At 36.1% G+C, this 25,522-nt stretch overlaps 1 protein-coding gene across 5 annotated transcripts; it reads right to left on the bottom strand.

Moving 5' to 3' along the window:
• Positions 1-38: 38 nt before the first annotated feature.
• Positions 39-25,114, bottom strand: LOC110722116 (mediator of RNA polymerase II transcription subunit 33A-like). 5 transcript variants are annotated; one of them, XM_021901366.1, is made up of 13 exons: positions 23,438-25,114; positions 23,043-23,329; positions 11,579-11,689; positions 9,878-10,225; positions 8,430-8,740; positions 8,244-8,335; positions 7,092-7,449; positions 5,512-5,722; positions 4,363-4,477; positions 4,110-4,271; positions 2,453-3,104; positions 1,999-2,205; positions 39-1,415 (listed from the first exon to the last, which is right to left on the bottom strand). In XM_021901366.1, the coding sequence occupies exons 2-13, from the start codon at positions 23,057-23,059 to the stop codon at positions 301-303; spliced, it is 3,699 nt and encodes a 1,232-aa protein (XP_021757058.1). In that variant the 5' UTR covers positions 23,060-23,329; positions 23,438-25,114; the 3' UTR covers positions 39-300. The 5 variants fall into 5 exon arrangements, with proteins under 5 accessions (XP_021757058.1, XP_021757059.1, XP_021757060.1 ...); XM_021901367.1 differs by lacking the exon at positions 23,043-23,329 and having other exon boundaries at positions 24,422-25,111; XM_021901368.1 differs by lacking the exon at positions 23,043-23,329 and having other exon boundaries at positions 24,661-25,111.
• Positions 25,115-25,522: the final 408 nt, after the last annotated feature.

Here is a 25,522-nt window from a genome sequence, read left to right as displayed (position 1 = left end):
CCTGAAGAAATCATCACCTACGAGTTCACTGGAAAGGAAAAAAAAACCAATACTATACACCTCTCCCTATTTAATACTCGTAGCAAGGTAATAAAAGATAGCTATGGTACAAAGATTAGTTACGTAATCTCAATATGAGTAAACATGTACTCCCTACAAATAAAAATAAAAATACAATGTGGTCATGGCTGCACAACTACCCTACATGATGAAACTCATGTACAATTCTACAAGAAACTAGCAGGCACCTTTTATAAAATTTAGGTGCCGCAAAAAGAAAGAAAGAAAGAAAGATGTGCGTTATCTCTCACTTTCTACTATGAGCTTTGCCGCTGCACCCATGGTATTCATCCCACCAGTCGTGAGCAATGCAAAAGCAATGTCCTCTTCATTCCAGTGAATCAGTCCTTCACTCAGTCTCATCAATACATTCACGTCCATTTCCACCACCCAATTTGGTGTGCACCCTACCATCAAGTTTATGAAACTCGAAACATAGGCTTTCCATACAACTGAATCACAACCCAAAGAGATCTTACCATCCAAAGCACTTGCTAGAAATTCCAAGTATTGCCCAAGAATTCTAGGGCGTCGTCTGGATGCAGGTGATGATGAGTCAACACCCCAAGCAAAGGCTCCACACAGGACTGCAAAATACGCCAATGCATGACCTCTAAACGTTGAAACTATTTCTTCTGGTTCTTCTTGTGCAGATCTCTGAACTGAGATGAACCAAGAAGGTAGAGTTTCTTTTAATAGACACTGAACCAAGCACTGTCCCCCAGATAACCACAGAAGTGTAGCAGCAAGAGAAGCTGCCAGTTTCACTTTAGTCATTACCACATCGAGCGAGACCTGCCCGTATATTGGTCCCATTTTTGTCCTTTTAAGTTTCTTTCTTGATTGCTTAGATATCCCAGCACCTACTATCTCTCGAACAGACTGCATTAAGAGAAATATTATTTCCTCTGCTAAATACATGATCTCTCTAACAGAGCGATATACACGCAAATATAGAATTCCTGGAGCAACAGGAGATATCCCCCCATTGAAATGAGACCCAAATCCATGGCCAAGAAGGGCAGCAACCCCACCTCTGCTTGAAGAAGGATTGGTGCTCAGACCAAGTGTGGTAGTAAAGCAACTACGGAGAAGCTGAACCACAGCATTGTTGTCATGGAGGAAGACGGTACGTGATGCCGAGAAGACAAGGAAATCACTCCAACGTTTTGCCTTTTGTGTCCACAAAGAAGCCACAATAGGCATGCATGGCCATGGGCAGTCAGCTGCAAGGGACTCAAGGGCTGGTCCTGCCAGATTGAGGAAACGCTGCGATACTTTGTCAAGTTTATAGGTTATAGTGAGGCTCAAAAATGCAGCCAACGGCAGAGGAAGAGTAGCTGGAGAATTTACTGCTGTAACAAAAGCATATATGTATTTAATAGATTGATGAGAGGAAAATATATGGGGATCATAATAACTGCGACTCATATGAAATAACTCCAAAAAACAGAGAAAGCTGCAAAACATTATAGAGCAAGCAATTCTAACCAACCATTGAGATGATTATTAAATGAAGTTGCTAAGTGTTATACTGGAAAACATGTATGAGAAATGTAAACCGAAGCGTAACAACTTTGTCCAGGGATGCAAACATGGTCTATGAAGCATCTCTACCCTTTCTTACAAGTTATAATTACATCATTAATACCTTTGAGATCACCTGAGTAGGGAAAATTCAGGAGACAACTCTGACATTACAATCACAGAAACATTCCTAAATTCTTTGGTGTAAATTCACATGCAATTTTTAAATTTCAGAATTTGTTTCTAGTTGCCACAGAAGACAAGCCAACCAAACCCCCATTTTGAAAGAAATGTTCACAACCTATATTATCTTGGATGTCAAGGGACAAAATTTAGATACCAAATCAGCATATACTAAGAATGGATAGCTTTTAAAATTGCCAAGGATGGGAATGCTATAAATTATATTACCTGCAGCAAGGCTGGGAACATCAACCCCAGTTGCAGCAAGTATATTCTTGATTTGTTCCTCAACATTAGATAAATTTGCTGCAGGGCTTGGCCAATCTGTTCCATTCATAAGAGCCGGTTTCCATATTCCCCGAGTCACTTCAGCAGAAAAGTAACTCACTATTGTTGCCAAAGACGCAGGAAGAAAATCAGCAAGATCTTTAAGACCTACATTAAGAAAAAATTATCAGGTTTATGTCATCATTGCACAAAATCACAAAATCCAATATCATTGTAGAATACCTGTGTTACAAATTACACACAAGAAAATTGAAGGAGTTGGATCGGAGTAAATGTGTATATACAATTACTTGAAAAAAAGACGCTTCTTATACATTTTCAGCATAGAAATATTACATGTCAAACTGTAAAGACATTCACTAGTATCACAGAGGTTGAATGAAACAGGATTTACCTGTAGCTAGCTCACGAGGAGTGACCTGTCCATGAGCACAGGCACTTAAGGCTGCATCAACAACATAGGGAACAGCTTCCAGAATATCCCAAGCAGGCAACTGGGGTCTTAAAGAGCTGTCTTCACTAGCAGGCCCAGAAGAATTACTACTTCCAGAAGCTGCAGAAGACTGAACTCCTCTGTTGATCTTTCTGAAAATCATATTTAAAAGTACCTCAACAATCTGATGCACAGGACTTTCAGGAATTAGACCAGAGAGAGGTGCAGCAATGCATGCTTGGTGCTGACGATACCAGACTTTCAATTTTGGAAAGGAATCAACGAATATGGGTTTTGGGCATGATGCACTAAAAACAGCTGAAAGTCTTCTTTTGTTACGATCCTTGAGGACATATCCTGCAGATGAAAGGAGAGCGTTCCGCACTAATAAAAGGTACTCTGGAGTAAGTTGAGACCCAACTGGAGGTACATCTCCCACACCATAGTCAAGAGGCAGATGATTGAACCGCCAGAGCTTCAAAAGTAGAGCGAAGGCATTTGAAAAAACAGCATGAGCGGAAATTTCTTCCTCATTGACTGTCCATGAAACATTAGGAACACATGATCCAAAAACTTCACAGATTGTCATTAATGATGCAGCAAGTTGAGGCACCTGCAAAGAAGCGGAAGACTAAATGAATACCGACAAAATCTCTATCTCCACCTATTTTTTTCATGAATTTTTCACAAGTATAGTTGAGACAAAATAGTCATGCCCCAAACAATCGACACTGTTTAAAGCGAGCACTTGTTTCAAAAAATTAGTTCATACTTCTATATCTACCACCACAAAAAGTATTCCAGTCAACAATCCTAAAAGTCCCTTCTTTACATGTTTGCAAAAACATAAAGCAAATTCTGCCAGCAAATAAAAATCATTCTTGTTTAAAAAAACTGTCAACTTGCTCCAGTAATCAGCAGTTTATTTGCTCAACTACTCCCTTCGTTCTTTTTTTTTTTTTTTTTATCTTCCTACTTTCCGTTTTGATATGTTCTTTATTTATCTTCCTACTTTTACTTTATTCCTTTTATGGTAAAAAAAATACTCACTTTTTCACCTCCTTACCCCACCACATGGTCCACATTTTATTATACAAAAAATACTAATGTCTCTACACAATTTTCTCTTTCCTTCCCAAAAAAGTCAAAAAAGGGCCCATTTTCCACTAATTCTCACTTATTCATGTTCCAAATTGTTAAAGTAAATCAAAGATAAATAAATAAAATAAAATAAAAAAATAAAAGAATAAAAAAAGAGTGGGGGGAGTGCCTCCGTTCCTAGAAGTTCTATTTGCACACAAATTAAGGCAAAGGGAGAGAGAGGGTCAATGTGGTGTGTGTAAGAAAAAAGTGGAAGAGTAACAGATAGTACAAAGGTGTATATATTGAGGGGTAAGGGAGGTAAGGTAGTAAATTGGGTTTGTTAAAATTAGAATAACACAAGAGTGTAAAGAATTTCAGAACAGACTAAACGAAAAGCAAAAATAACTTTCAGAAAGGAAGGTAGTATTTACTAATAACTCCTAAAAGAATAAAATGATGTGAACTTATTATATAAGGTGTCCTAAGAAGCTATACAAATTCAACAAGACAGAAACAGAGTCAAACCCCAGCATACCAAGCCATGTAACGAGAAGATCTGGACACAGTCAACTGGTGCTATTCCAACCAAGAGCACAAAAAGCATTGGTGCATATGCTATAAGATGGCTGTCATTACCCAGAAAATCAGCAGGAACTGGAGGAGACAGTAACCTAGTTATAAAAGACACACTATGCTCCTGCAAGACAAGACATCAAATGTATCAATAAATCAATGTTCACTCATAAAATGCCGACACTAGTTTAAAGTTGGAATGTCTAATTTATTACCTGTACATTCCATCCCCGAAGTAAGGATGCCCCACAAAGAATTGTGGCTGCGTAAATCTTTTCATCCTCTGATCCGCTCATTGCAAGCTCAAATACTTTCTCCAGCTCTGCTAAACTTCCATCAAGTGCATGAGCTTAAATTCAGTTGCTTTACCCTCAGTTAATTTACTAAATAGAATATCTTTTACACCTGACTTCAGAAAAATACATGTAGCAAGAGGCCAAGTATAAAACATAATGAAAAAGAGACTTATAATTTATACTCTTGTAATCTCTTAAATAGACCCGATTCACATTAATTTATTGTGGACCACTAATATTAGGGTCACTCTATGCTTACATGTTGAAAGTCTTTATATTAATAAAAAGGTCACCAAGTCAAAATAGAGGTTATTATGTTAAATTGTAAGTCATTGTGTTATAATAAAGGCCATATGATATTAATATATATTATAATGAGAGTTTTAATATACTAGTCAATATATATATAAAAATCACTATGCTAAAATTAGGTTCATTATGTTCAACATAACATCAACGGGCTAGTTCATCCGTCTTTTTTATTGCGTCACTTTAGTTTTCACGGACTCCTAGACAATTTTTGGAGTAGAGAGAGGTAGACAGAAAAAACAAATAGGGCCCATGTGACAGGACAGAGATAGAGAGAATTTATTTAGTAAAAAGGAAAGTAATGCATCTACATTGAAGATTCCTTAATTAGAAAGTGATGCATCTAAAAGAAAATGGAGAAAGTATTATTGTTGATCAGGTCACACAAACTTTAATAAAGCTCACTATCTTAAAATTAGAGTCACTATATTTAACATAACATCAGTTGGCACATTATTACTTGTGTCAAGACAAAGAGAATTCAACTCGATTAAGAACCATTCTAAAATTCTGAATCTCTATCCCACGTCCCACCCTTCACACTATTTTAAAAGGCGCATACAATCTTCCACGACAATATAAAAAATTTACAAACTCTACAGAAAACAAGTAGGAATCGATAAATCCATAGAAGCTTTTAAAAGGCGCATACAATCTTCCATGACAATATCAAAAATTTACAAACTCTACAGAAAACAAGTAGGAATCGATAAATCCATAGAAGCTAGAGGAAGACTTCTCAGGTAATTCTTAGCATACCTTGAAGCTGGAGCAGCAACCATAGAATTGATCATCACAGGTCTAAGTGAAGCTCCCTGCATAAATGATGACCAACCAGGCACTTGAGAAGGAATACGACTAGGAAATTGATTTATTTGACCATTCACATAGCCTGGCCAAAAATATGCCGATGTATCAAGAAGATTCCTAGCTATGCAAGCTTCAACTATTAAGTGCCGCATATTCCCAGCTGCAAATGAGGATTAATAAACAGATCAAAAATAGGCAGTAAGATCAGCAACAACCATGCAAACTTTCACAAGTGTCATCAGCAAAGCATATGCACAAAGTAACTAATTGGTTACTTCTGATGCTGACACTAATAAATTATGTATCTGCTGCTGTTTGGGTGTAATTTGAAGCAAGTATTTGTGCCTCCCACCCATCTTTTTAATATGAGCTTCATTAACACTTGGTTAATCTATTTAAGTAAAGGATAGACAAAATATCAGACATCCTTTTCAATGAAGTTTGTCCAATTACGTAACTTAGAATTAGATATTCAATAGAATGCTTTACTAAACAAAGACGCGTAATCATAAACAAAACTTTTAAGTAAACAAAAAACTGGAAAAACTTAATTACTCTAACCTTTTCCCCTTTCCATCTTTCTCAGAGAAAAACAGCAAAGTTGATAAAGTCCAATACCCTTACTCCAAGGTCAAACAATTTGAAGTTTGACTGAACTTGAGGTGGGGAGCAAAATTTCGCCCACCTCAGTTCCCTGATGAATAATGATCACAGGAAGGAGGAACCATGATCGCTCCATCCAGGTTGGCAAGTTGGAATCCACCACCACCCCCCCCCCCCCCGGGTTTCCCACCTTCCAAACACAGAATGATCACATTACCTTCCACTTTATTCTGAAGGCTATTTAATTCTTGAGCTTAAATTGTTCTATTTTCCCATATGAGTGTAATACTGTACACCAGGTATACAGCTATTAAATTATTACAAAACTTGTAGTTCCCCCTTCAAATCTTTCTTGAGAAGAGCAGCAAAGTAGATAATACACAACACTCTATTTCAACACTCTATTCCACCTAAATGGAATTTGGTCATTATAATACCATAGATAAATGGGATATAATGCGTCTGTAAGAATTGTAACACAACAGAGCAACAGAATCAGTTAATCAAAAGTAAAACTTAGGAAATATGGGACTATGGGCGGAATTCCTATTGCCTTGAAGACGCTGAATGAAAGCAATGACAAAAAGTAATGATAAATATAAAAGATTATAACACTAAAGAGGCAGGCGACAGAAAATCACACAGGCACACAGCAAAATAGGAAGATTGTCACTTAATTCTGGCAGTTTCGCTTACAATAGATGATGGTCAAGCAAAGAAAAATATAGGGATTTCATTAAACTAATGAGGCAGACGACTAAGAACCGCAGAGGCAGACAGAAAAATTGGAAGACTGACACTAGAACTTGACAGTTCCGCTTACAGTAGAAAAACACCTTGGCAGTCAAGCACAGAACATAATCATTCTTTTTCATTAAATTAAAATAATTCAGAAACTTTGTAATTCAATCCTGATAAATACTTACCGCAGTTAGTTGGTAGATCATCCACATTAATGCATTCAAAGTATCCACCAGAGACATCAATGCCTGAAATAATCATCATTGCTTTTGCAGCAGCCAAATTGGCAGAAGGAACAACAGATTGAGGTGGGGACAGCAAAGACTGATAATCGCCAAGTATCTGCAAACAGGAAACCAAATCTTTGCGACGAGTGTAGGGATCAAATCTTCTATTCCAATTATTGGTTAAACCACTTTCTGATTCATCTAGTGGATTTTCCTCTTCGTCAATGAGATCAGCAACCACTAGAGGAGTGATCGACAACAAAACACACATCCGGGTGTCAAGGCGAGGAACAGGCCCTTCCATTGGATCCCTTTCCTTGAAAATTCAAGACAGATCAAGAATGTGAGCTGTACCGTTTATATTTCAACCAAAATAAAAGACACAAAATAACAAAAACAAATTCAGTCTGTCTCTTGTGTAAGGCGTTACACACGCAACATATTCCCTTTTGGGATGTTTCACTATTACATGCATCATTTCCTTCAAAGAAAGTTTATTTTGGTGAAATCAATTCACTAACCAATATATAAGTAGAGATTACTCGACTTTTGTACCTTTGTTGTGCACACTCTTTTAATCAAATGTCTTTCTCCACTCAACTGATTAGCGTGCAAAATAAATGATGCAAGTATTCGGAAACAGTGATAGTATTATTTAGGGAGTTTATTATCAAAATATTAAGAAAACTCAACAACTCAACTCATAAGCCGATTACCAATATTAGATACAAGTTTTGGGCTGAAGGGAAACTTCACTCAGCCATGGCTTAAAAATTTTAATATAAAAGATGGATAATAATCATCTTCAATGGAGATGAAAGATTCATCATTTTTAGGCTTCAGATTACAGAATGAATCAAAAAGGCATAGTATTGGGTTTCAGTTTAAGGTTTAAATGCAACAGCCACTCTAATATTGCTGGAGTGTGGCTGGAACTCTTCAGCACCACCCCCCCCCCCCCCCTCTTAAAAAATTAGGAATATGTGGAAAACATTAATGAAGAAATAATTAAATCAATAAATGCATGACATTCTAAAACAAAACAGCATCCTTATGAAAGATGGTTTGGAGTGCCAGGAACCAGATGGTCAGATGTCTTACGACTCTTACCCTTTGAACGAAACGTAGAGCACCAACCCACAAGGCTAAAAAGGTATCATACCAGGAGGTATTGTTAATCGCTTGAAGGGACTTCACCAAACCTGTCGAAAAATGTGACATTAACTTGTCGTCCTCTTTGTAACAAATTCAACATACGTAGTATAACATATCTTGCAGTTCTAATGTCGACTGTACCAGTAATGATCTCAACCGCACTTGTTGCTGTAACTTGAGATCCATCCATGACATCCTCCAAAATTATATCAAGTGGAAGCCACAAACCATAATGGCAAGTTTCTTGACCATGAACAGGAGAAGCCAGTGATATGAAATCCAAATCACCAGAAAACTCTTCTGACTTTTTGTATTTCCAGGATGAAAGTTTGCAAGCATCAGAAGTCAATTCTAAAAGCATTTTGGGACTTAAAATCTTTGGATTCCTTAACGTTGATGAGTTAGTTGCAAGCAACTCTAATCTTTCAGTTAAAGCTGCCCATTGTTTTGGCCTGAAGCAGGAAAAGACAAAAGGTATTGAGCATCTTTAGCATAACTAAATGTAATAAAGCTTCATAATGGCAATTAATTCTGGGTTCCATGGTTACATAACTGGTACATCAAAACCGATCCAGCACAAAAGCAAGAGGTAGGCAAACAAAATCATATGGAGGTTTAGCATCAAGCTGAGTTGCCTTTTATGTTCAACATACATCTGATACTCCATGCTTTTACAGTAAACAGTTCATAATTAAATGTTGAATGGAGTTTTGAGGGATTTTTGTGCATTATATTTATATATTTTTTGGCCGGGGGAAGGGGTGGTTGGTTGATCGGAACTAGGAAGTGAAAATGGTGTTCTTGACTTCTTTCAAAGGCACTAATAAGTGCTGCCAATGAAACATAGATTGAGATTAATTAAAACTAATGAGATAGGAACTAGGCAATGAATAATTGAATATAGAGTTCAATCAAAGGTTAAAAAGTGCTGCCAATAAATCAGAGTGTAATCAATAAAATGTACTAGCAACTAATGACTAAAATGAAACAATTCTTGCAAATTCAGCCATCAAAATGTAACAAGCCAGCATAATACGGACAATTCTAAGAGATGAAAATGAAGATTTTGACTAAGAAACAATATGAATGGGAAAATTGAAGCAGCAATAAAAAGGAGATGGAATTCGCATGAACAATGAAATTTTTTATTTAAAAAAAATAGTACAAACTTTCGAGAGGCTTGTTCTCTTCTAACCAACCTTCTAGAGGCCGGAGCTCTTCAAAGTTTTTTTCACTCTCTAACAATATTAAACATCCCCTTTCCTTATGCATACTCTCCCTATGACTATTAACGGAATCATATTTGACTACCCATAATGCCCCTCCTAAAGTCGGTTCATCACACACAACTGACCAGAATATCTATTTGTTTGACAAAACTTGCACCAGTAAAAAGTGACGTGTAATCATAGTTGGTGCAATCACTTTAATGTTGTTTTTTAGGGAAGGGTGGCAAAAGAGTGGAAGAAAGGGGAATACTTAATAGCACAACTTGTAGTCTAACTGACCAGAAGAAAAAACAAGAGGAGCTTCCCTTTAAGGGTTTTACCAATATAAAATAGACTTCTAAACAAAAATTTAAGACTTACATGTTATGGCGAACCAAGCAAATCATTCTAAAGGTAACTCCATTTTTAAAAAATTGTCCAATAATCTCAAAGGCCATCTCAGTATTCATTCTTCTCAATTTGTCAAGTTGTTCAAACTTCTTCTCATCATAATTATCATAAGGATCAACATCCATCTCTTGAGTACTAATAGCCCAGAAAGATTTCTTCTCTGTGGTAAGTTCCAGTAAACCCTCATCATCTAGTAATGCATCAAGCAGCTGCCACATGATAGTAAACACAAATTCAACCAATAAAACATTTGGTTCACTTGCTCGTGAACCAAATATCTGAGAAAGACATAGGACATGCTCAATTGACATCATGACTCTGCAAGAACAAAGAAAATGAGATTAAGGTCTTAAGACAAAAAAGGATATGTAATAATAAATAATCATTACAATTAAGCATAATCCACACAATGAAAGAGAAAGTCGAACAATACATGGAAAGCACCATTAAAAGAAAAAAAAACAAACGAAGAAAGTGGGTCATTTGAAACAAGTAAAATAAGAAATTTAAGTTCTATATAGATCATAATTCAAGTGCCGCACAGCTTAATCTAAAGGAGATAATAATCTAAATAGCCATGATAAGGGTCTGCAGCTCTGCTATTTGCCTATCAGGACTATCACTAATTTCTTCTCCTCAACAGTTTAGATCTTTCAGCACACAAGAAGTGACCACACATTATTTTTACAAAGTTCACATTAAGGTTCAAACTCTAAATTTACTGGAAAAGGGATAGAATCCAAATCAGCCCACCCCATTTAGTGTTTCTAATCCAAGATTATAAATATTAGACTAGTAAAGCGCCTTTCTGAGAATAACAAAAAGAAAGAGGAACAAAGGTAACTGTAACAGCAATAATAATAACACCAGCGTGCATAAAAAGGATTATTTCAGCAAATATACGGGTAAGCATCAGTAACTACTTATACCACCTAGTGAATCACACTTCTCAGACAGATCTGTAAATTTGACAGCTTGAGAACTAAATAAAGCTAAATCAATTTAATTAACCCATAGAATCCCCATATTGTGCCATCATAAGCAGAAAAACCTGTGACACCAAAGTGACTGAAAAGAATAAGAACTACTTATATACAGGTAGCTTCTTTACATATGACCACTCCAAGATTCAGAAGCTAATAAGATCTTTGCAAATAACAATTAATTACCAGCAAAATGCATAGCTGAATAGACAGCTGTAGTGGATGCTTTAATATGGACAGAGAGCTGAAATGTTATCTAAACAACAGTAATCTAATGGGAGAGAAGATAGCTCTTAGGAAATGTTAGTGTCATGAGCTCTGAATGTGAAGAATCTTAAATACATTTTGATATATACAAAGCAGCAATGACATATTCCAAGCAAAGAGAGCTAATTCTGCACATAGTAAACACACACAACCCAGACCTACCTCAAAGCAACCTGTAAAAGCTTATCTAACGAACTGTTAGCATCAGTTTTCCCAGCCAATTATAAACAACATCGACTTTCTTTTTAAATCCATTCAGATTTCATCCAATATGTACTCAACATTATTTGTGCACAATTCACTTAAAACTGTCATGAAACACAAAAACTGAAAGCAGCACAAAACTAGATCATGAGTTGAAGACAAAGGTGATGAGTGATACAGACCCCTGCCTCTTAAAGCATCTAAATTTAGAACTTACTTTCCAAAATTAGGCACACTGATCTGAGACTTCAACTTAAAAGCATATCTCTTCAAAAATTCCATGTAAAGCCTATATCCAGTGGGTCGAGAATGTCGACAAGGAATGACCCTGTGGAGAAAGGAAATTCAAGCAAAGCACGAGTATAAAACAAGCTCAACATGCAATGACAAAAAAGGGATGAGAAAATCGGGTAACAATCTAGATTCCAAGATCAGGGAATTGTTAGATATCAGAATAACAGGAAAGACCACAAAAGTAAAGTGATTGAAGTCGGAAATGCCACAATCATCATTTTATGGGGCAGCTAACTGCAATGCATATCAAAAGCTAGAAGAATCTAACCAAAACTTAGCAATAAATTAGCCTTCAAAAGAGAAGTTAACATGATAGAAAATTGTAGAGGGGAGGCTAAAAGTGAATAAGAAAAGTAGTCCATCTAATCATGCAGTTTAGTAAAAGTAGAACAGAAGAGCTTTAAGTCAACAGCTTGTCAAAAACAGTACTAAAAAACATCATTGATATAGAATTACCAACATGAGCAACAGTACAATTACTTATTTTAAATCAAAGTAAGCAGCGCTCATGCAAATACCCCAACCAGTTTTATGTCAATTTTTTTTTTTTTTTTCAAAGGTTCTCTGATGAAAAATGAAATACCAAATTTCCCACTGAAGAAATAATTGCTAGGATAGTCATACAAGATCAACCCATACTCGTGCAATTCAGAATAGGGCTAAGACTTCAATATGATGTCGGTTTTTGTGTTGGAGAGAATGATGCCAACACTTTACTAGATGTAGTGAGTAAACCATGGGATTTTTCATTCTGATATGTATGAATCCAAGGAAAATACAGTTTTTCGTGTTAATTCCAGGACTGCTGCAAAGCTATTGATTTTCACAACCTAATATATCATTTCCTCGTTCTTTCAATATTCTCTAAGACTCTGATCCCCTTATAAGACACATCGTGTGATTCAAATCTTCATTCGTTTCCGAACACATAGAGAGCATCAATACACTTTATGCAACACCCCTCAAAAAAACAAGCAGCTTAAGTACACTTTAGGCAAAAAATTAACCACAATCCAAAATTTGAGTAGTTTGCTGCAAATGTTAGACCTGCTGTACAGTCTTGCAGAACCCAGGGATTATCACTGTAATGCATGCCTCAATTTTTTCCATCAAAACAAATGAAATAGAAACAAACAATGACAAGGTTGACCATACAAGATCAAAAGGCAGAAAATCTCAGACAAATTCAAACATTGAATAACCGAGGATAATGACACATAGATTTGCAAAAACCATCAAACATAAGGAAACTTCAATCACCAACTAATCATCTAATTTCAAGAGAACACGTCCACATAAACCAAAAATTCCAAGTTCATCTCCTAGTACTAAAAAAAAGAGTTGATTCCGGGTTATAACCGGAAAATGTTTGGTTGACACTGAGATTTACCAACCTTTGTGAGAGGTCATAGAACAATTTTTTAATACAATTATGGCTAATCACAGTATGAGAGTCGCTAACTCTTAGAGTCAATGTAACATTAATCAATATGAAAATCCAAAGTTTAATCCAAATTACCAATGATGATTATACAAACATCATGATGCAAAAAAACACCCTCAAATTTCTACAAATGCAAAATAACCCACAACATAAAAAGGGCAAAATCAATGCAAAATTCAGATCAAATCAACAAAAACCAATCAAATAACAATCAACAAATATTATAAGCAATGCAAAACAATAGAATTAAAATGACCCAGAACAACAAACAAACCTAGTAGAAAGGAGAGAAAGAACAAGCAAAGGAGGCACCATGTTCAACATAAGGGCTTTTTCTAGAAACTTCCAAGCAGAAGGAACGTTGTTGTCCCAAAAAATGTAGGACACCATAGTATGTGAAAGTTCAATAGAAGGCAAAGAAACATCTACAGAATTCAAATTAGAGGAAATTTGAATTGCCCACAAAAAAGGGTCGGTACCCTTTTGTTGGGCAGTTTTGGTAAGCTCAAGGACAGTGTCCCAAATGCTGTTCTTGTGTGTTGAAATCGCCATTGAAGAGGAGAAGAGAGAGAAAAGAAGGGACCCCAAAAATGGGAGGGAAGAGGTTTGTTATGCTAACTTTGTTGTGATTTGTTAGCCTATTATTTTTGGATGTTTTTGGTGAGTATTAGACAAACAAATTTAAAAAATTACATGTATATTTGAATGGAAGTCAAAGTAACTTTTCCACTTTGGTAATTTGATAATTATAATGGAAGTGTAGGACATTAGGACATGGGATTATTATTATTATTATAAAATGAAGCTAGAGTTGAAACTTTTAGAGTTGGAAGTAAATGAGTAATTATTCTTGTTAGTGAGTGTTATGTGTTAGACTTGTCAAATATGTCTTGATTTGTCAGTAATTAGAAAGGGATTAACGCGTGTGTCATATCTAGCCATGTTTAGATAGTTCTTCCGGTTTGTCACAACTTTAATTATTAGTACAGAGTAGTATTAATGAGGGAAAATATGTAAACAAATATTCTTAATAATATAAATGTCCGCACAATATTATTAAAAGTGAAAATTAATATTAATGGCGGCAATAAGTAAATTAACATTTTGGAGGGTATATTATCCAAATACAAAGTACAATAATATTTATAAGAGTTATATCAAACATTTTAAAAGATAGAGATACTTGAACATTTAACTAGTGCAATGTATTAACATTAGTATACATTTAGATGTATAATGATTTTTATAGGAAATTGAAATCATAACAATTACAGACTATATTAGAAGTTAAGACATTACTCCGTATTAAACAAAATGGTCTGCATATTATAAATAAGGTAAAGGACAACCTTAAAGAATATATGTGACTATGTAAGAAAGGTCAACATAGAATTTGATTTAGGGTCTGTTCACATTTACTGAACTGAACTGATAGGAGCTGAATTGAACTGAACAAAAATGAACTGAACTGATTGGAGCTGAACTGAACTGGACTAAACTTAACAAAGCTGAAATGAATATTTTATGAGAGAGGGAAATTAGGAGCTGAACTGAACTAACTTATTAGAGCTGAACTGAAATGAACTGAACTAAACTGATTGGAGCTGAACTGAACTGAACTGAATTGAAATTAAGTAAATGTGAACAGGCTCTTAAGCTAGCTTAGCATGTTACAAGAACAAATTAAAAGTTTGCAATGTAAGAGCTAAGATGATTCCAAATTAAGCATAGACCACAAAATTTGAACTCATAAAAAGTGGTTTAATTGTTTGTTTAAAGATTAGACAAGTTCAAAAAAAAAAAAGTTCTATGGATTAAAAAAAAAAAAAAAAAAAAAAAGGTTAATAGTCTCACTAAGAACATACTTGGTTGGACTATTTTTTTGTTGGAAATAAATTTAAACAAACTATTGCCATTACCCAAGTTTGGATAACTGACTACTATTATTATTATTATTACCTAAGGGTAATGGTTTCCACTAATTTGTTACCTCTCTAAAACCTAAGGTAACAATTACCCTTACTCTCCTCAAACAAATAAAGCTAAGGAAGATAAGTTTAAGTGATTTCATTCCATGATTAAATCAAACAAATGAAAAGGTAAGAGTTAAATGATTTGTTTCCTCCCTTTTATTTGTTTTTTTTTTCCACTCCATTTTCATTAGTCATACCAAACACCCCCTAAAGGTGCACTGATCTAAAGTTGAATATTGAGGAGTACTTATACTTCACTTGTTTCCTTTTAAAAAATGAAATATTTTGACTTTTACATTATTCATATACTTAACATTGATTAGTTTGATAAAATAGTTAAGAAATATTATAGTCATGTGAAATCTTATTAGATTCATCTCTATTTATATTTTAAAATAGTATTAAGTTATGAATTTATGACAAATTTACGCGTCATTCGTTGTATATAATGTTAGTTTTATTCTAATGTATCCACTTTTAGTTCTCTTATCTAATGCCCGGGCCGGGAGCGATATTTAACTTTTACCTATATATTTTAATAACATCTAGTTTTTATACTCCCTTTGTCCCCAAAACTTTGACCCTTTTGGTCTAATTTTAATCCCAAAATGATCAACTCATTTGCATTAAAAACCCATTAACTTACAACAATATTTGTGCAAAATTAGCTAGCTTCCTCATTTACAATTTTGTTTTTTCATGTATTTTTAATACTTTATCTCTCTACTTTTTTACAAACCCCATGTAAATTTATTTTCCAATATGTTTTTATTTCTTTTTCTTTAAGTTTCTTAATAACTGCAAAATCAATCCAAATAGGTCGAAGTTTTGAGGACGGAGGGAGTACTTTTTACACACTACTAATAAAAAGATATTAATGATTATAATAAAATAATGTATTGAAAAATAAGTAATGAAAAATATTCCAAAAAAACAAAGAAAGTAGTGTAATTATTAAGCTTGTTAGTGTGTTACTCCCACAATTTGGAGTAAAAATTAAACAAAAATGACAAAACTAAAACTAACAAACAAAAAAAAAATCTTATCTACTTCTCGTAGGTGTATAGTTGTAAATCACTTAGTATAAACGTCAAATCATTCAACCGAATTCAGATAAAAGTCATTTTAACGTGCGAGGGAGTATGGAGTGCGCTTGGACTGAGAAATGAGGCCCATAGATGCCCTCACGTGGACTCGCCTCCTGCCTTTTTAAGGGGTTTGTTATTTGTCGCTCCCATTTTACCGGATAACGCTCCCTTTTTTTCTTGAAATTCCAATTTTACCCGTAATATATAAATACGGTTTTTTCCTTCCCGACCAACATTTCTCACTTCTTTACTTCTCTCTCTAACTCTCTTACTCTCAAACTCTCTAACTCTCTAAAACAATTTTTTTTTTTTAAAAAAATTCAAAAATTGTTCTTCATTTTTTAAAAAAATAACAATCATCATAAACACAAAAGAAAATGGGTGATTCGAGGCGGATTAGGCTGAGATTCGGAGGGAGGACCTTCGGCGGCGGTGGCGGTGATGGTGGAGACGAGGTTTTTTTTTTTTTAATTTCGGATCCAGGAACTTCCGCCCAAAATTTCCAGATGTTCCATGGAGGATCCGGAAATTCCAGGCGGATCCTCCATGGAACTTCCGGAAATTTTGGGCGGAAGTTCCAATTTTTTTTTTTTTTTTTTTTGGTCCGTAAATAAAATTGTTAATTTTATTTTTTTTCGGATTTTGTTTTTTTTTGTTATTTTGAAGTGTTATGGTGATTATTGTTGATATTATTATTATTGTTGTTGTTATTATTGTGCTTATTATATTTTGTAATGTAATTATTTTAAAAAATATGATAATTTTTATTATTTTGTTGATATTAGGTTTTTATTATTAATGTTAAGGTTATTGTTGTTGTTGGTAATTTGTTTTTTTTTTTTTGGATTTTTTTATTTTTGTTGTTATTTTGAAGTGTTATGGTTAATATTATTATTATTATTATTGTTATTATTATTGTTGATATTATTATTATTATTATTATTATTATTATTATTATTATTATTATTATTATTGTTATTATTGTTATTATTATTATTATTAGTGTTATTATTTTTAAAAATATGATTAGTATTATTATTAAACTAATTTGATATTAGGGTTTTTATGGTTATTGTTGTTGTTTAATTTTTTTTTTGTTGTTGTTATAATAATATTATTATTAGTGTTATTAGTAGTACTATTATTAATATTTTTAATTATGATTAGTATTATAGTTGTTGATATTAGTGTTATTATTATTGTTATTATGGTTATTGTTGTTGTTGTTAATTTGTATTTGTTGTTGTTGCTGTTGTTGTTGTTGTTAGTTATTGTTGTTAGTTATTGTTGTTGTTAAGGTTATATTTGTTGTTGTTAATTTGTATTTGTTGTTGTTGTTGTTGTTATTTTTATTGTTGTTATTGTTATTATGGTTATTATGGTTATTGTTATTGTTATTACTAAAATCGGATTATTTTTTAATTTTATGTAGATCGAGGGTTCTGGTGCTCGACATGCAATATCACGACGTCTGAATGCGTTTGTTAGGAGACAGACATCTCGATCTTCACCGGTTCAGCCCGAGCAGCAGCAATACGGGTCTACTAGTGGTTGGTCGAGAGACCAACAGTCTGGTAGTAGTCGGCCCTTGTACTCTGCAAGTGGAGCACCCATATCTGACGAGGAAGACGAATGTTCGGCTAGTCATGTTGGTGACCGGGATGAAGAACAGGACCCTCAGGATTTCCATATGGTATATAAGGGTCAGTTTGGGAGATTTGTTGGTAGTGGGTCGAGTCAGCCTACTTCCAGCTCTGCAGAGGCATGGTTAGTGCAAGAACCGATGCCGGGTAGGCCTGAGGATGGGTCAGTTATCCCTAGTTTTGGCGGTCACGTGGCACGGTATATCTAAATGGAGCAGGAGCGTAGTGTTTTGCGCTGTTTGAGTAGGACAAAGTTATGTTCTGACTTGTTCACTTGGCGAGGCCGTCAATCTGTGGAGGACATTGCGGCGATTGATGCTAGTTGGTTGTCTCACTTGCCCGGCCTGATGTTTAAGAGACTTGATTGGCCGTTGATTTCTGCTTTTGTTGAGAGGTGGCAGCCAGATACGAACACCTTTCACATGCCATTTGGGGAGATTACGATCTTGTTGCACGACGTGTACAACATACTTGGGTTACGGGTTGCAGGCAATATGGTGTCCACTACTCCTAGCACGGACGTGTTACGGGACGCGTGCTCGGTCACCATGGATATGACTCTAGATGATCTGTCTGAGGTTTGCGGCACAAAGACCATTTGGCAGGGTAGTGGCGTGTTGACTGATAAGATTTTTGAGTCGACATTGGCGGTCGACCGGGATTTTAGTGAGCAGCTTGATGCATACTTGTGGTTAGTGCTTGGAGGTACACTGTTTGTAGACAAGAGTGGTAACCGTACGCATCCTTCCTTCCTTCACGAGCTATGTCACACGGATGTCCCTATTAACGAGTATGCTTGGGGAACAGCTGCACTGGCCTACTTGTATCGGCAACTGGGCACGACATCACGGAAAGGTGCTGATTCGATTGCTGGTTGTCTCACGCTTCTGCAAGCGTGGATTTACGAGTACTTTCCGTGCTTTCGGCCACATTAGGGTACCTTGACCCGGGACCTTCAAATACCTCGTGCGTCTGCTTGGGATGTAGGAGCGGGATGTCCTAGCAAGAACCTGGAGCGCCTGTTAGCTTTTCGTACTAGGATTGATGCGCTTACTGACCGTGAGGTGAACTGGCTACCGTACGGAGCTGATCCTGCATTACGAGTGCCCCCCACTTTATTCATTGGCTGCATCCAGTACCGTAACATCATTGAGTCGTACATGCCTGATAGAGTGGTGCGCCAGCTTGGTTTCGTGCAAGGCGTTCCCCGCGAGATCATTAGGCCAGAGAAGGCCAAGAGGCCGACTAACTTGAAGATGTATTGGGTAGACTTACCGACTGAGATGACAGCTGTGATGTGGAACAGGTTTGTCCCTGGGGTATCTCAGAGTGTTGTTTTAGGTGCCCTACCTAGGCTTAGTGCTGCAGCTCCTTCGGTTGCGCCCGGTTACATGCAGTGGCTGTACATGTTTTCTCACCCGCGGGTATCTCCAGGTGCAGGAGTTACAAGCAACCTGCCTGAGCGGACTAATACTGATTACGTAATTATTTATGCTTATTATTATATTAACAATGACTTATATGAATTTTTGTGTTTAAAATATGTTATTGTTTGATTTGCAGTGGATGGGTCGCTCCATGGAGATTCACCAAAAAGCACTAGCTGAGTATCCTGAAATGTCGAGTGAGACTCGAACAATGACTGAGCAGCTTGTATTTGATATGCTTGATCCCATCCATTGACACTATCCTCGTGGTTTTGCGTCCACCAACCGGCGATCGGCGGGAGTGGTGAATCAGGTACAAGATCAAGACGGATAAAATGTGATCCACCAACTGTAGCAATCACAAACTCTCGAGTCGGTGACCGAACCCCGTTGCGTGCCCTAAGCGGTAAGACTGTGATGCATGGGTAGTAGCAAGTTGGTACTAGGCCTACTCCGAGACAAATCACCCTTGCGTTGAACCACGTAGCAATAGGAAATAAATCTTGAATTGTAACCATCCAATGCCGCTCCCCGACAGCCCCACCATCCCATCGAATACGCTCCACGTTCATCCAAAGTCGCCCAAGCCCGTAAATCCGTTCGTACAAATCAGGATGACCAGCGACCTCGTTCGCTATTGTTTCCCGAGCGTCAAACCACTTATTTTGATCGCCAAAGAAGAAGTCGGCGACACAACGAAAGCCACAGCTCCCATCACCAATGACATCCTTCCAAGACGAAATGTACGGCAACATTGGGGCTGGAAGCAAGTTCAAATACCTGCATTGACTAATGTCACTTGGATCTACAACACAAAATTAAAAGATAAATTATTAGTAAAGCTATAAGTATTAAGTTTACATATTTTTATATTAAATATAGAATTTTAGTATTACCTGGTTCTGGGTCACCACCACATTGAGTGTGTTGACGGTTCACATGCTCGAAATAGCTACGGTCATGCCAGGTGTTATTTCTTTTCGGTCGACCACGAGTGTTAAGGTTGATATGTGGTTCTTCAAGGTGTGAATGATCTGGATGTAGCTCCTCTTCAATGATTCACGTTACATTTCGACGTACGGCCGGGTCACTTTCCATGACTTCGTCGATTAGGGACCGAAAATGTGCAGCCTCCTCGGTCGAATCATTTACCACTTCAGGAATGTTAACACCATCACCAATAACCAGTATCTTCCACAAAGAATGAATTTGGCTGCTATACAATCTTGTATGTGCAACTATCGAATCATGTATCTGGCAAGCACATGGAAGACCATGGGTCAGACGCATAGCACATCCACACCGTTCATGGACCTGGTAACTCAAATCCCGCATCCTTTTCGTCTCGTTATCCAGAACTTTCAAGCAATGTTGAGACACTTTGCCATTTATACGTGACAGTGGCAACTGTCTGTACATCTGACCAATTTTAGACCTTGATGCCTCAAAGTCATTACGAATTTGTATGATGCAATTACCGATATGACAATGGACTCGGGCCCATACGGTATCCAAAGCACCTGCCAATGATTCTAATTAGTAAATTCAAATACAATTACAATTACAATTACGTAACAACGAGAACAACTAATAAAATAATACAACTAACCTGTGGATGATTCTAACCAAGTTTTCACTGCTGAATGTTGGCTCTCAACTCTGCAGTTGGTGGTGTTACCAAAATGAAGAACCTGGTTCGTCCAAAATTTCAGAAATTTCTCCTTATGACAAAGCCAAGTTCTCTGAACATACTGAATCACTTCCGGATATTTTCCCCACCTCACTTGCATGGCAGTTAGAGCACGATCATACTCCGCCTGTGTTGTTGCATTCACGATTTTGAACCATCTCCCAGCTCTAAAACTGACACCAACAGTCTTGTTTCCAAACATCTTCGTCACCTTAGCCTCCACATCTCTGTTGATGTGCCATAGACAGAGTAAATGTGACGTCCCTGGAAAGACTTCTCTCAAAGCCGCACATAGCCCAAGATCACGGTCTGAAAAAAATACAGATGGCTCTTTATCAAACCCAATCAACTCCCTTAATCTCTGCAACACCCACCGATAGCTAGCCGTGCACTCGTCCCGCATGAAAACATATCCAACTAGAAAATTCTGGTTTGTCGGTGTCACGCCTACTATCTCAAAGAAAGGCATGTTATATCGATTGGTCTTGTAAGTAGAATCCATACCTATGACATGTGGGTATGTGCGGAGTATGTTGACCATGATCGGGTGCACCATAAATGCATGTTGCAAAACGTTGTGATCATCGTTCGTGAATCAGTAAATGTATTTACTCTCTCTCGCCAGATGAAGAAATTGCTGAACAACTCCTCTTCCTTCGGACATTTCCATCCTGAAGTCATTTCGGCAATTGTAAATGTGTCGGATGTTTGGATGATCATCAGGAAATTGCTCGGCAATAGTGGACATGATGTTACAGGGAGCAACCTTGGACTTTGTCATGTCCCGCACAACCTGTTTTGCACCCGGACTCAATCCGCTCACTTTACGGTGACCCTCTGGGTACACAATCATTGGGTGGTTATGTGTCCCGGTGTGATTATTTTTCGCAATGATCTTCCAACTTTCGGTGCTGACATCATAATATATCTTGATGTAGAATGGACAACCATTAGCTTTGGTTTTGGTGTCCTTCCGTATTGCGTTCTCCAAATCTCTCGGCTTGCTCCTTCGTGACCGATCACATCGCAAATACCGATACGGCCGACCATCTCTGGTTTTGTTATAAGACGATTTCACCAATATAAATCCCAATTTTATGGAAACACCATCAGCCCATGTAACAGCATCGTCACATGTAGGAAAAAACGTATCGGTGACAAAATTCCCACTATAATTCACACCGTCACCGCCTTCCTCAGATTCCATATCCTATACAAATTAAACAAAACATGCTTTATCTCAAAATAATAATAATAAAAACAAAAATAATAATAATAATTATAATTAAAATAATAAAAATAATAAAAACAATACTAATAATAATAATAATAATAATAATAATAATAATAATAATAACAATACTAATAACAATACTAATAATAATAACAACAAATACAAAACAATAACAATATTAATGATAATAAAAAATTATAACAACAACTACAAAACAATTTATAAGACCATAACATTAATTAATAAATAAATAATAATAATAACAATATATAATAATAATAATAATAATAATAATAATAATAATAATAATAATATTAAAATTATATTTCTACTAATTAATAATAACAATATCAACAACAACAATAAAAATAACAGCAACAACAACAACAATAATATCAACTACAACAACAACAATAATATCAACATATTACTAATAATAACAATAATAATAATAATAATATATAATAATAATAATAATAATAATAATAATAATAATGAAACAAAAAAATAAACATATTACTAATAATCATATTAATACAACAAAATTACATTAATTATCAAATACTAAATCACAACAATAATCACAAGACCACGAAAAAAAAATACATAAAAAAAAACTTAATAAACATAAAAAAAATTAAATAAACGTACTTAACATTTAAAAAAAAAAATTAATAGGGACATCCGCCAAAAAATTTCGGATGTCCTAGGTACATCCGCCTGAAATTTCCGGATGTACCATGGAACATCCGGATTTTTTAGGCGGATCCTATCTTCCGCTTGAAATTTTCGGATGTTCCATGGTACATCCGGAAATTTTAGGCGGATGTACCTAGGACATCCGGAAATTTTAGGCGGATGTCCTAATTACCAAAAAAAAAAACTTACAGACTGATCTGACGCATTCTCCGGCGTACGTATGTTCCACTCGCCGTCCATGACCCAAGACCCGTCGGAAAATTTAACGATTTTTGAAAATAGAAAATTTAGGTGGTCGTGAGGACCGATTTGGTTGCAAGGTCGTGGGGACCGATTTGGGGAAGCTCGGGACAGCAATGTCGTGAAGTGAGGGGACTGTTTCATGTATTGTGTCCAAATAGGGAACAAGGTCATTTTTATAACCCAAATTGCATAAAGGGCATAGTGGTCCATTCAAGTCAAAAAGGGAGCGTTACCTGGTAATTTAAGAGCGACAAATAGCAGTTGAGCTTTTTAATTGTTTTTTTTTTTTTTTTACAACGGATTAATAAAATGAAGGTATTACAAACTAAGAGCACTATTACCTCCTCTATTACAACGAGAATACATTAAATTAAAGTACTTCCACAATTGATCTTGTTGGTTTGAAAATTCTGCCATTATCCTTTGAGCATGCAATGAGAAACACACCTTTCTGATTATGTATTCCACATTCTCTTGAACTTGGAGAAAGCATTGGAGGACGACGAACAAACAAATTCTGGCATACATATTAACGAGTTGAAAAGGACACCGAGAGCCTATATTAATAAGTAAATGGGGTAGGAAAACATAGCGATTAGGGCGTAACAACACACATTGAATCACCCTTACAAGTGATTCGATACCCTTAATTGTGGGTACCATTGATCCTTTCTCAAGGAAAGAGACCATTGACATACTATAAACCTCCAAAATAACCTTTCGGAGGCCCCCAAACATTTCATTTTGGGGAGTAGTGTTAAGATAGGCATTTTTCAAAGTAATAGATTGAAAATCCACTACTAAGCTGAAACAAAGGACATCAAGGGACAACCTTTTGAAACTCTTTCGATTGAGAAAATCGAAAGAGGAAACAACAAACAAACAACAAACCCTAACCAACCATATGAACTAAACCATACCATAACAATGGCAAATTCCCCACAAACCCAAACCTCGCATAACCAAAATTCTAAATAGGAGCAGGACACACCCCTTTAAACCCACAATTAAACTTGACAAACCCCAATTAGAACAAAGAGAACCGCATCTCATAGCATCAAACTCATAGCAAAGACCCATAGAAGCAAGGAAAACTAAAATTAAACCAAAAAAGCCATAAAATAAGCAAGAAACCAACCAACAGTCACCAGCCTCCGATTACCGCCTTTACCGTGAAGGTCAAACTGGACTAACATCACCGGCGACAAGACAACCAAGAGACAAACCCGAAATGGTGACATAAACAGAAAATGGGTAGAGGAAATTAAAGGAACGAGAATAAAGCCCAACGCAAGAAAACGAACAAACCCTAACTCTATCTTTACCTTTACCAACTCGATCTTTTCGATCACACGAAGTCGGCGGCGTTAGAGCTAGCCTACTCTAACTTTACCTTTACCAACTCGATCTTTTCGATCACGTGAAGTCGGCGGCGTTAGAGGTAGCCTTCGAATCTTGTTTTGTCAAACGAAACTTTAAACCCAATTGAAAACGACCTTCTTACCCTCGAGTACCCAAATCACAAAGCTACTAGAACTTTAAACTTAAAAAGTGAGAAAACCACCTTGAGAATTTCCGGCGAGAAGAGGTTAAACACTAAGCGGAGTTTGAAGCCCGCTGGGAGCCTGGTTCCACTTCACCTTCAACGCTAGAACGCTAGAAAAGAAAAGCTTAATACATAGAAGAGGAACCCGCCGGAGAACCGGCCGCGGCGCCGGAACTCCGGTGAGTTCTAGGTTACAAGAGGGTTTTCTTTTTAGAGGAGAGAGAACAGAGTATTTGGTTTTTTTAGTTTGATTTTATTTCTTTTTTTAAGATCTCCGTATTATTTGTCAAAAAAAAAAAAAAAACAGATCTCTGTATTAATCTTTATAACCTGTTAAGATATAATTAAAGGTTAAATAACATTTCATAAGTATATATCAAAAACAATAAAAATATTTCAATAAGATACTTATTGATAAGTGTAAAACTCCCAACTGGCAATTAAAAAACAACAATCAAATAAATCGCCTAAGATTATGTAAAGTTAAACAAATTGGGAAGTTTGACATTATTATGGTAGACACAATTTTTTGTATGCAGCTTGTTATACTGTGCGGTAGGATTAAGCATGGGACGAGTACCCGTACCGTTAGTGCTAACGGTTCGAGTACTTGATAACCAATATCACTAAAAGTGATATCCATAAACCGAATCGATAAGTTCGGGTATCCGGACTTCGGATACCCAATAACGTATCCAAAAGTGATAATTAAACTTAATAAATTAGTTATTATGATATTTTTTTAACACTAATTAACAACAATACCACATGATCTTGACCAAATTATTAATAATGTTACTAATCATTGATATTATATAGTGCTGTCAAATTTCAAACCGAAACCGTTTAACTGCCCGAAACCGACCGACCCAAATGAGAA

This window comes from Chenopodium quinoa, unplaced genomic scaffold, assembly GCF_001683475.1.
Source record: "Chenopodium quinoa cultivar QQ74 unplaced genomic scaffold, ASM168347v1, whole genome shotgun sequence".
Lineage (NCBI taxonomy): Eukaryota > Viridiplantae > Streptophyta > Magnoliopsida > Caryophyllales > Amaranthaceae > Chenopodium > Chenopodium quinoa.
Note: the sequence above shows the minus strand (reverse complement) of the source record. Positions and strands in the feature narration are given on the sequence as shown.

Bases quoted from the DNA above. Each gene is read 5' to 3' on its own strand.
- LOC110722116 (XM_021901364.1), bottom strand. From the start codon at position 13,651: ATGGCGATTTCAACACACAAGAACAGCATTTGGGACACTGTCCTTGAG. The intron at 4,478-5,511 runs GTATGCTAAGAA...ACTTGATGGAAG, and splicing joins GTTGCTGCTCCAGCTTCAAG to TTTAGCAGAGCTGGAGAAAG. The intron at 4,272-4,362 runs GTAATAAATTAG...CTTGTCTTGCAG, and splicing joins TTCGGGGATGGAATGTACAG to GAGCATAGTGTGTCTTTTAT.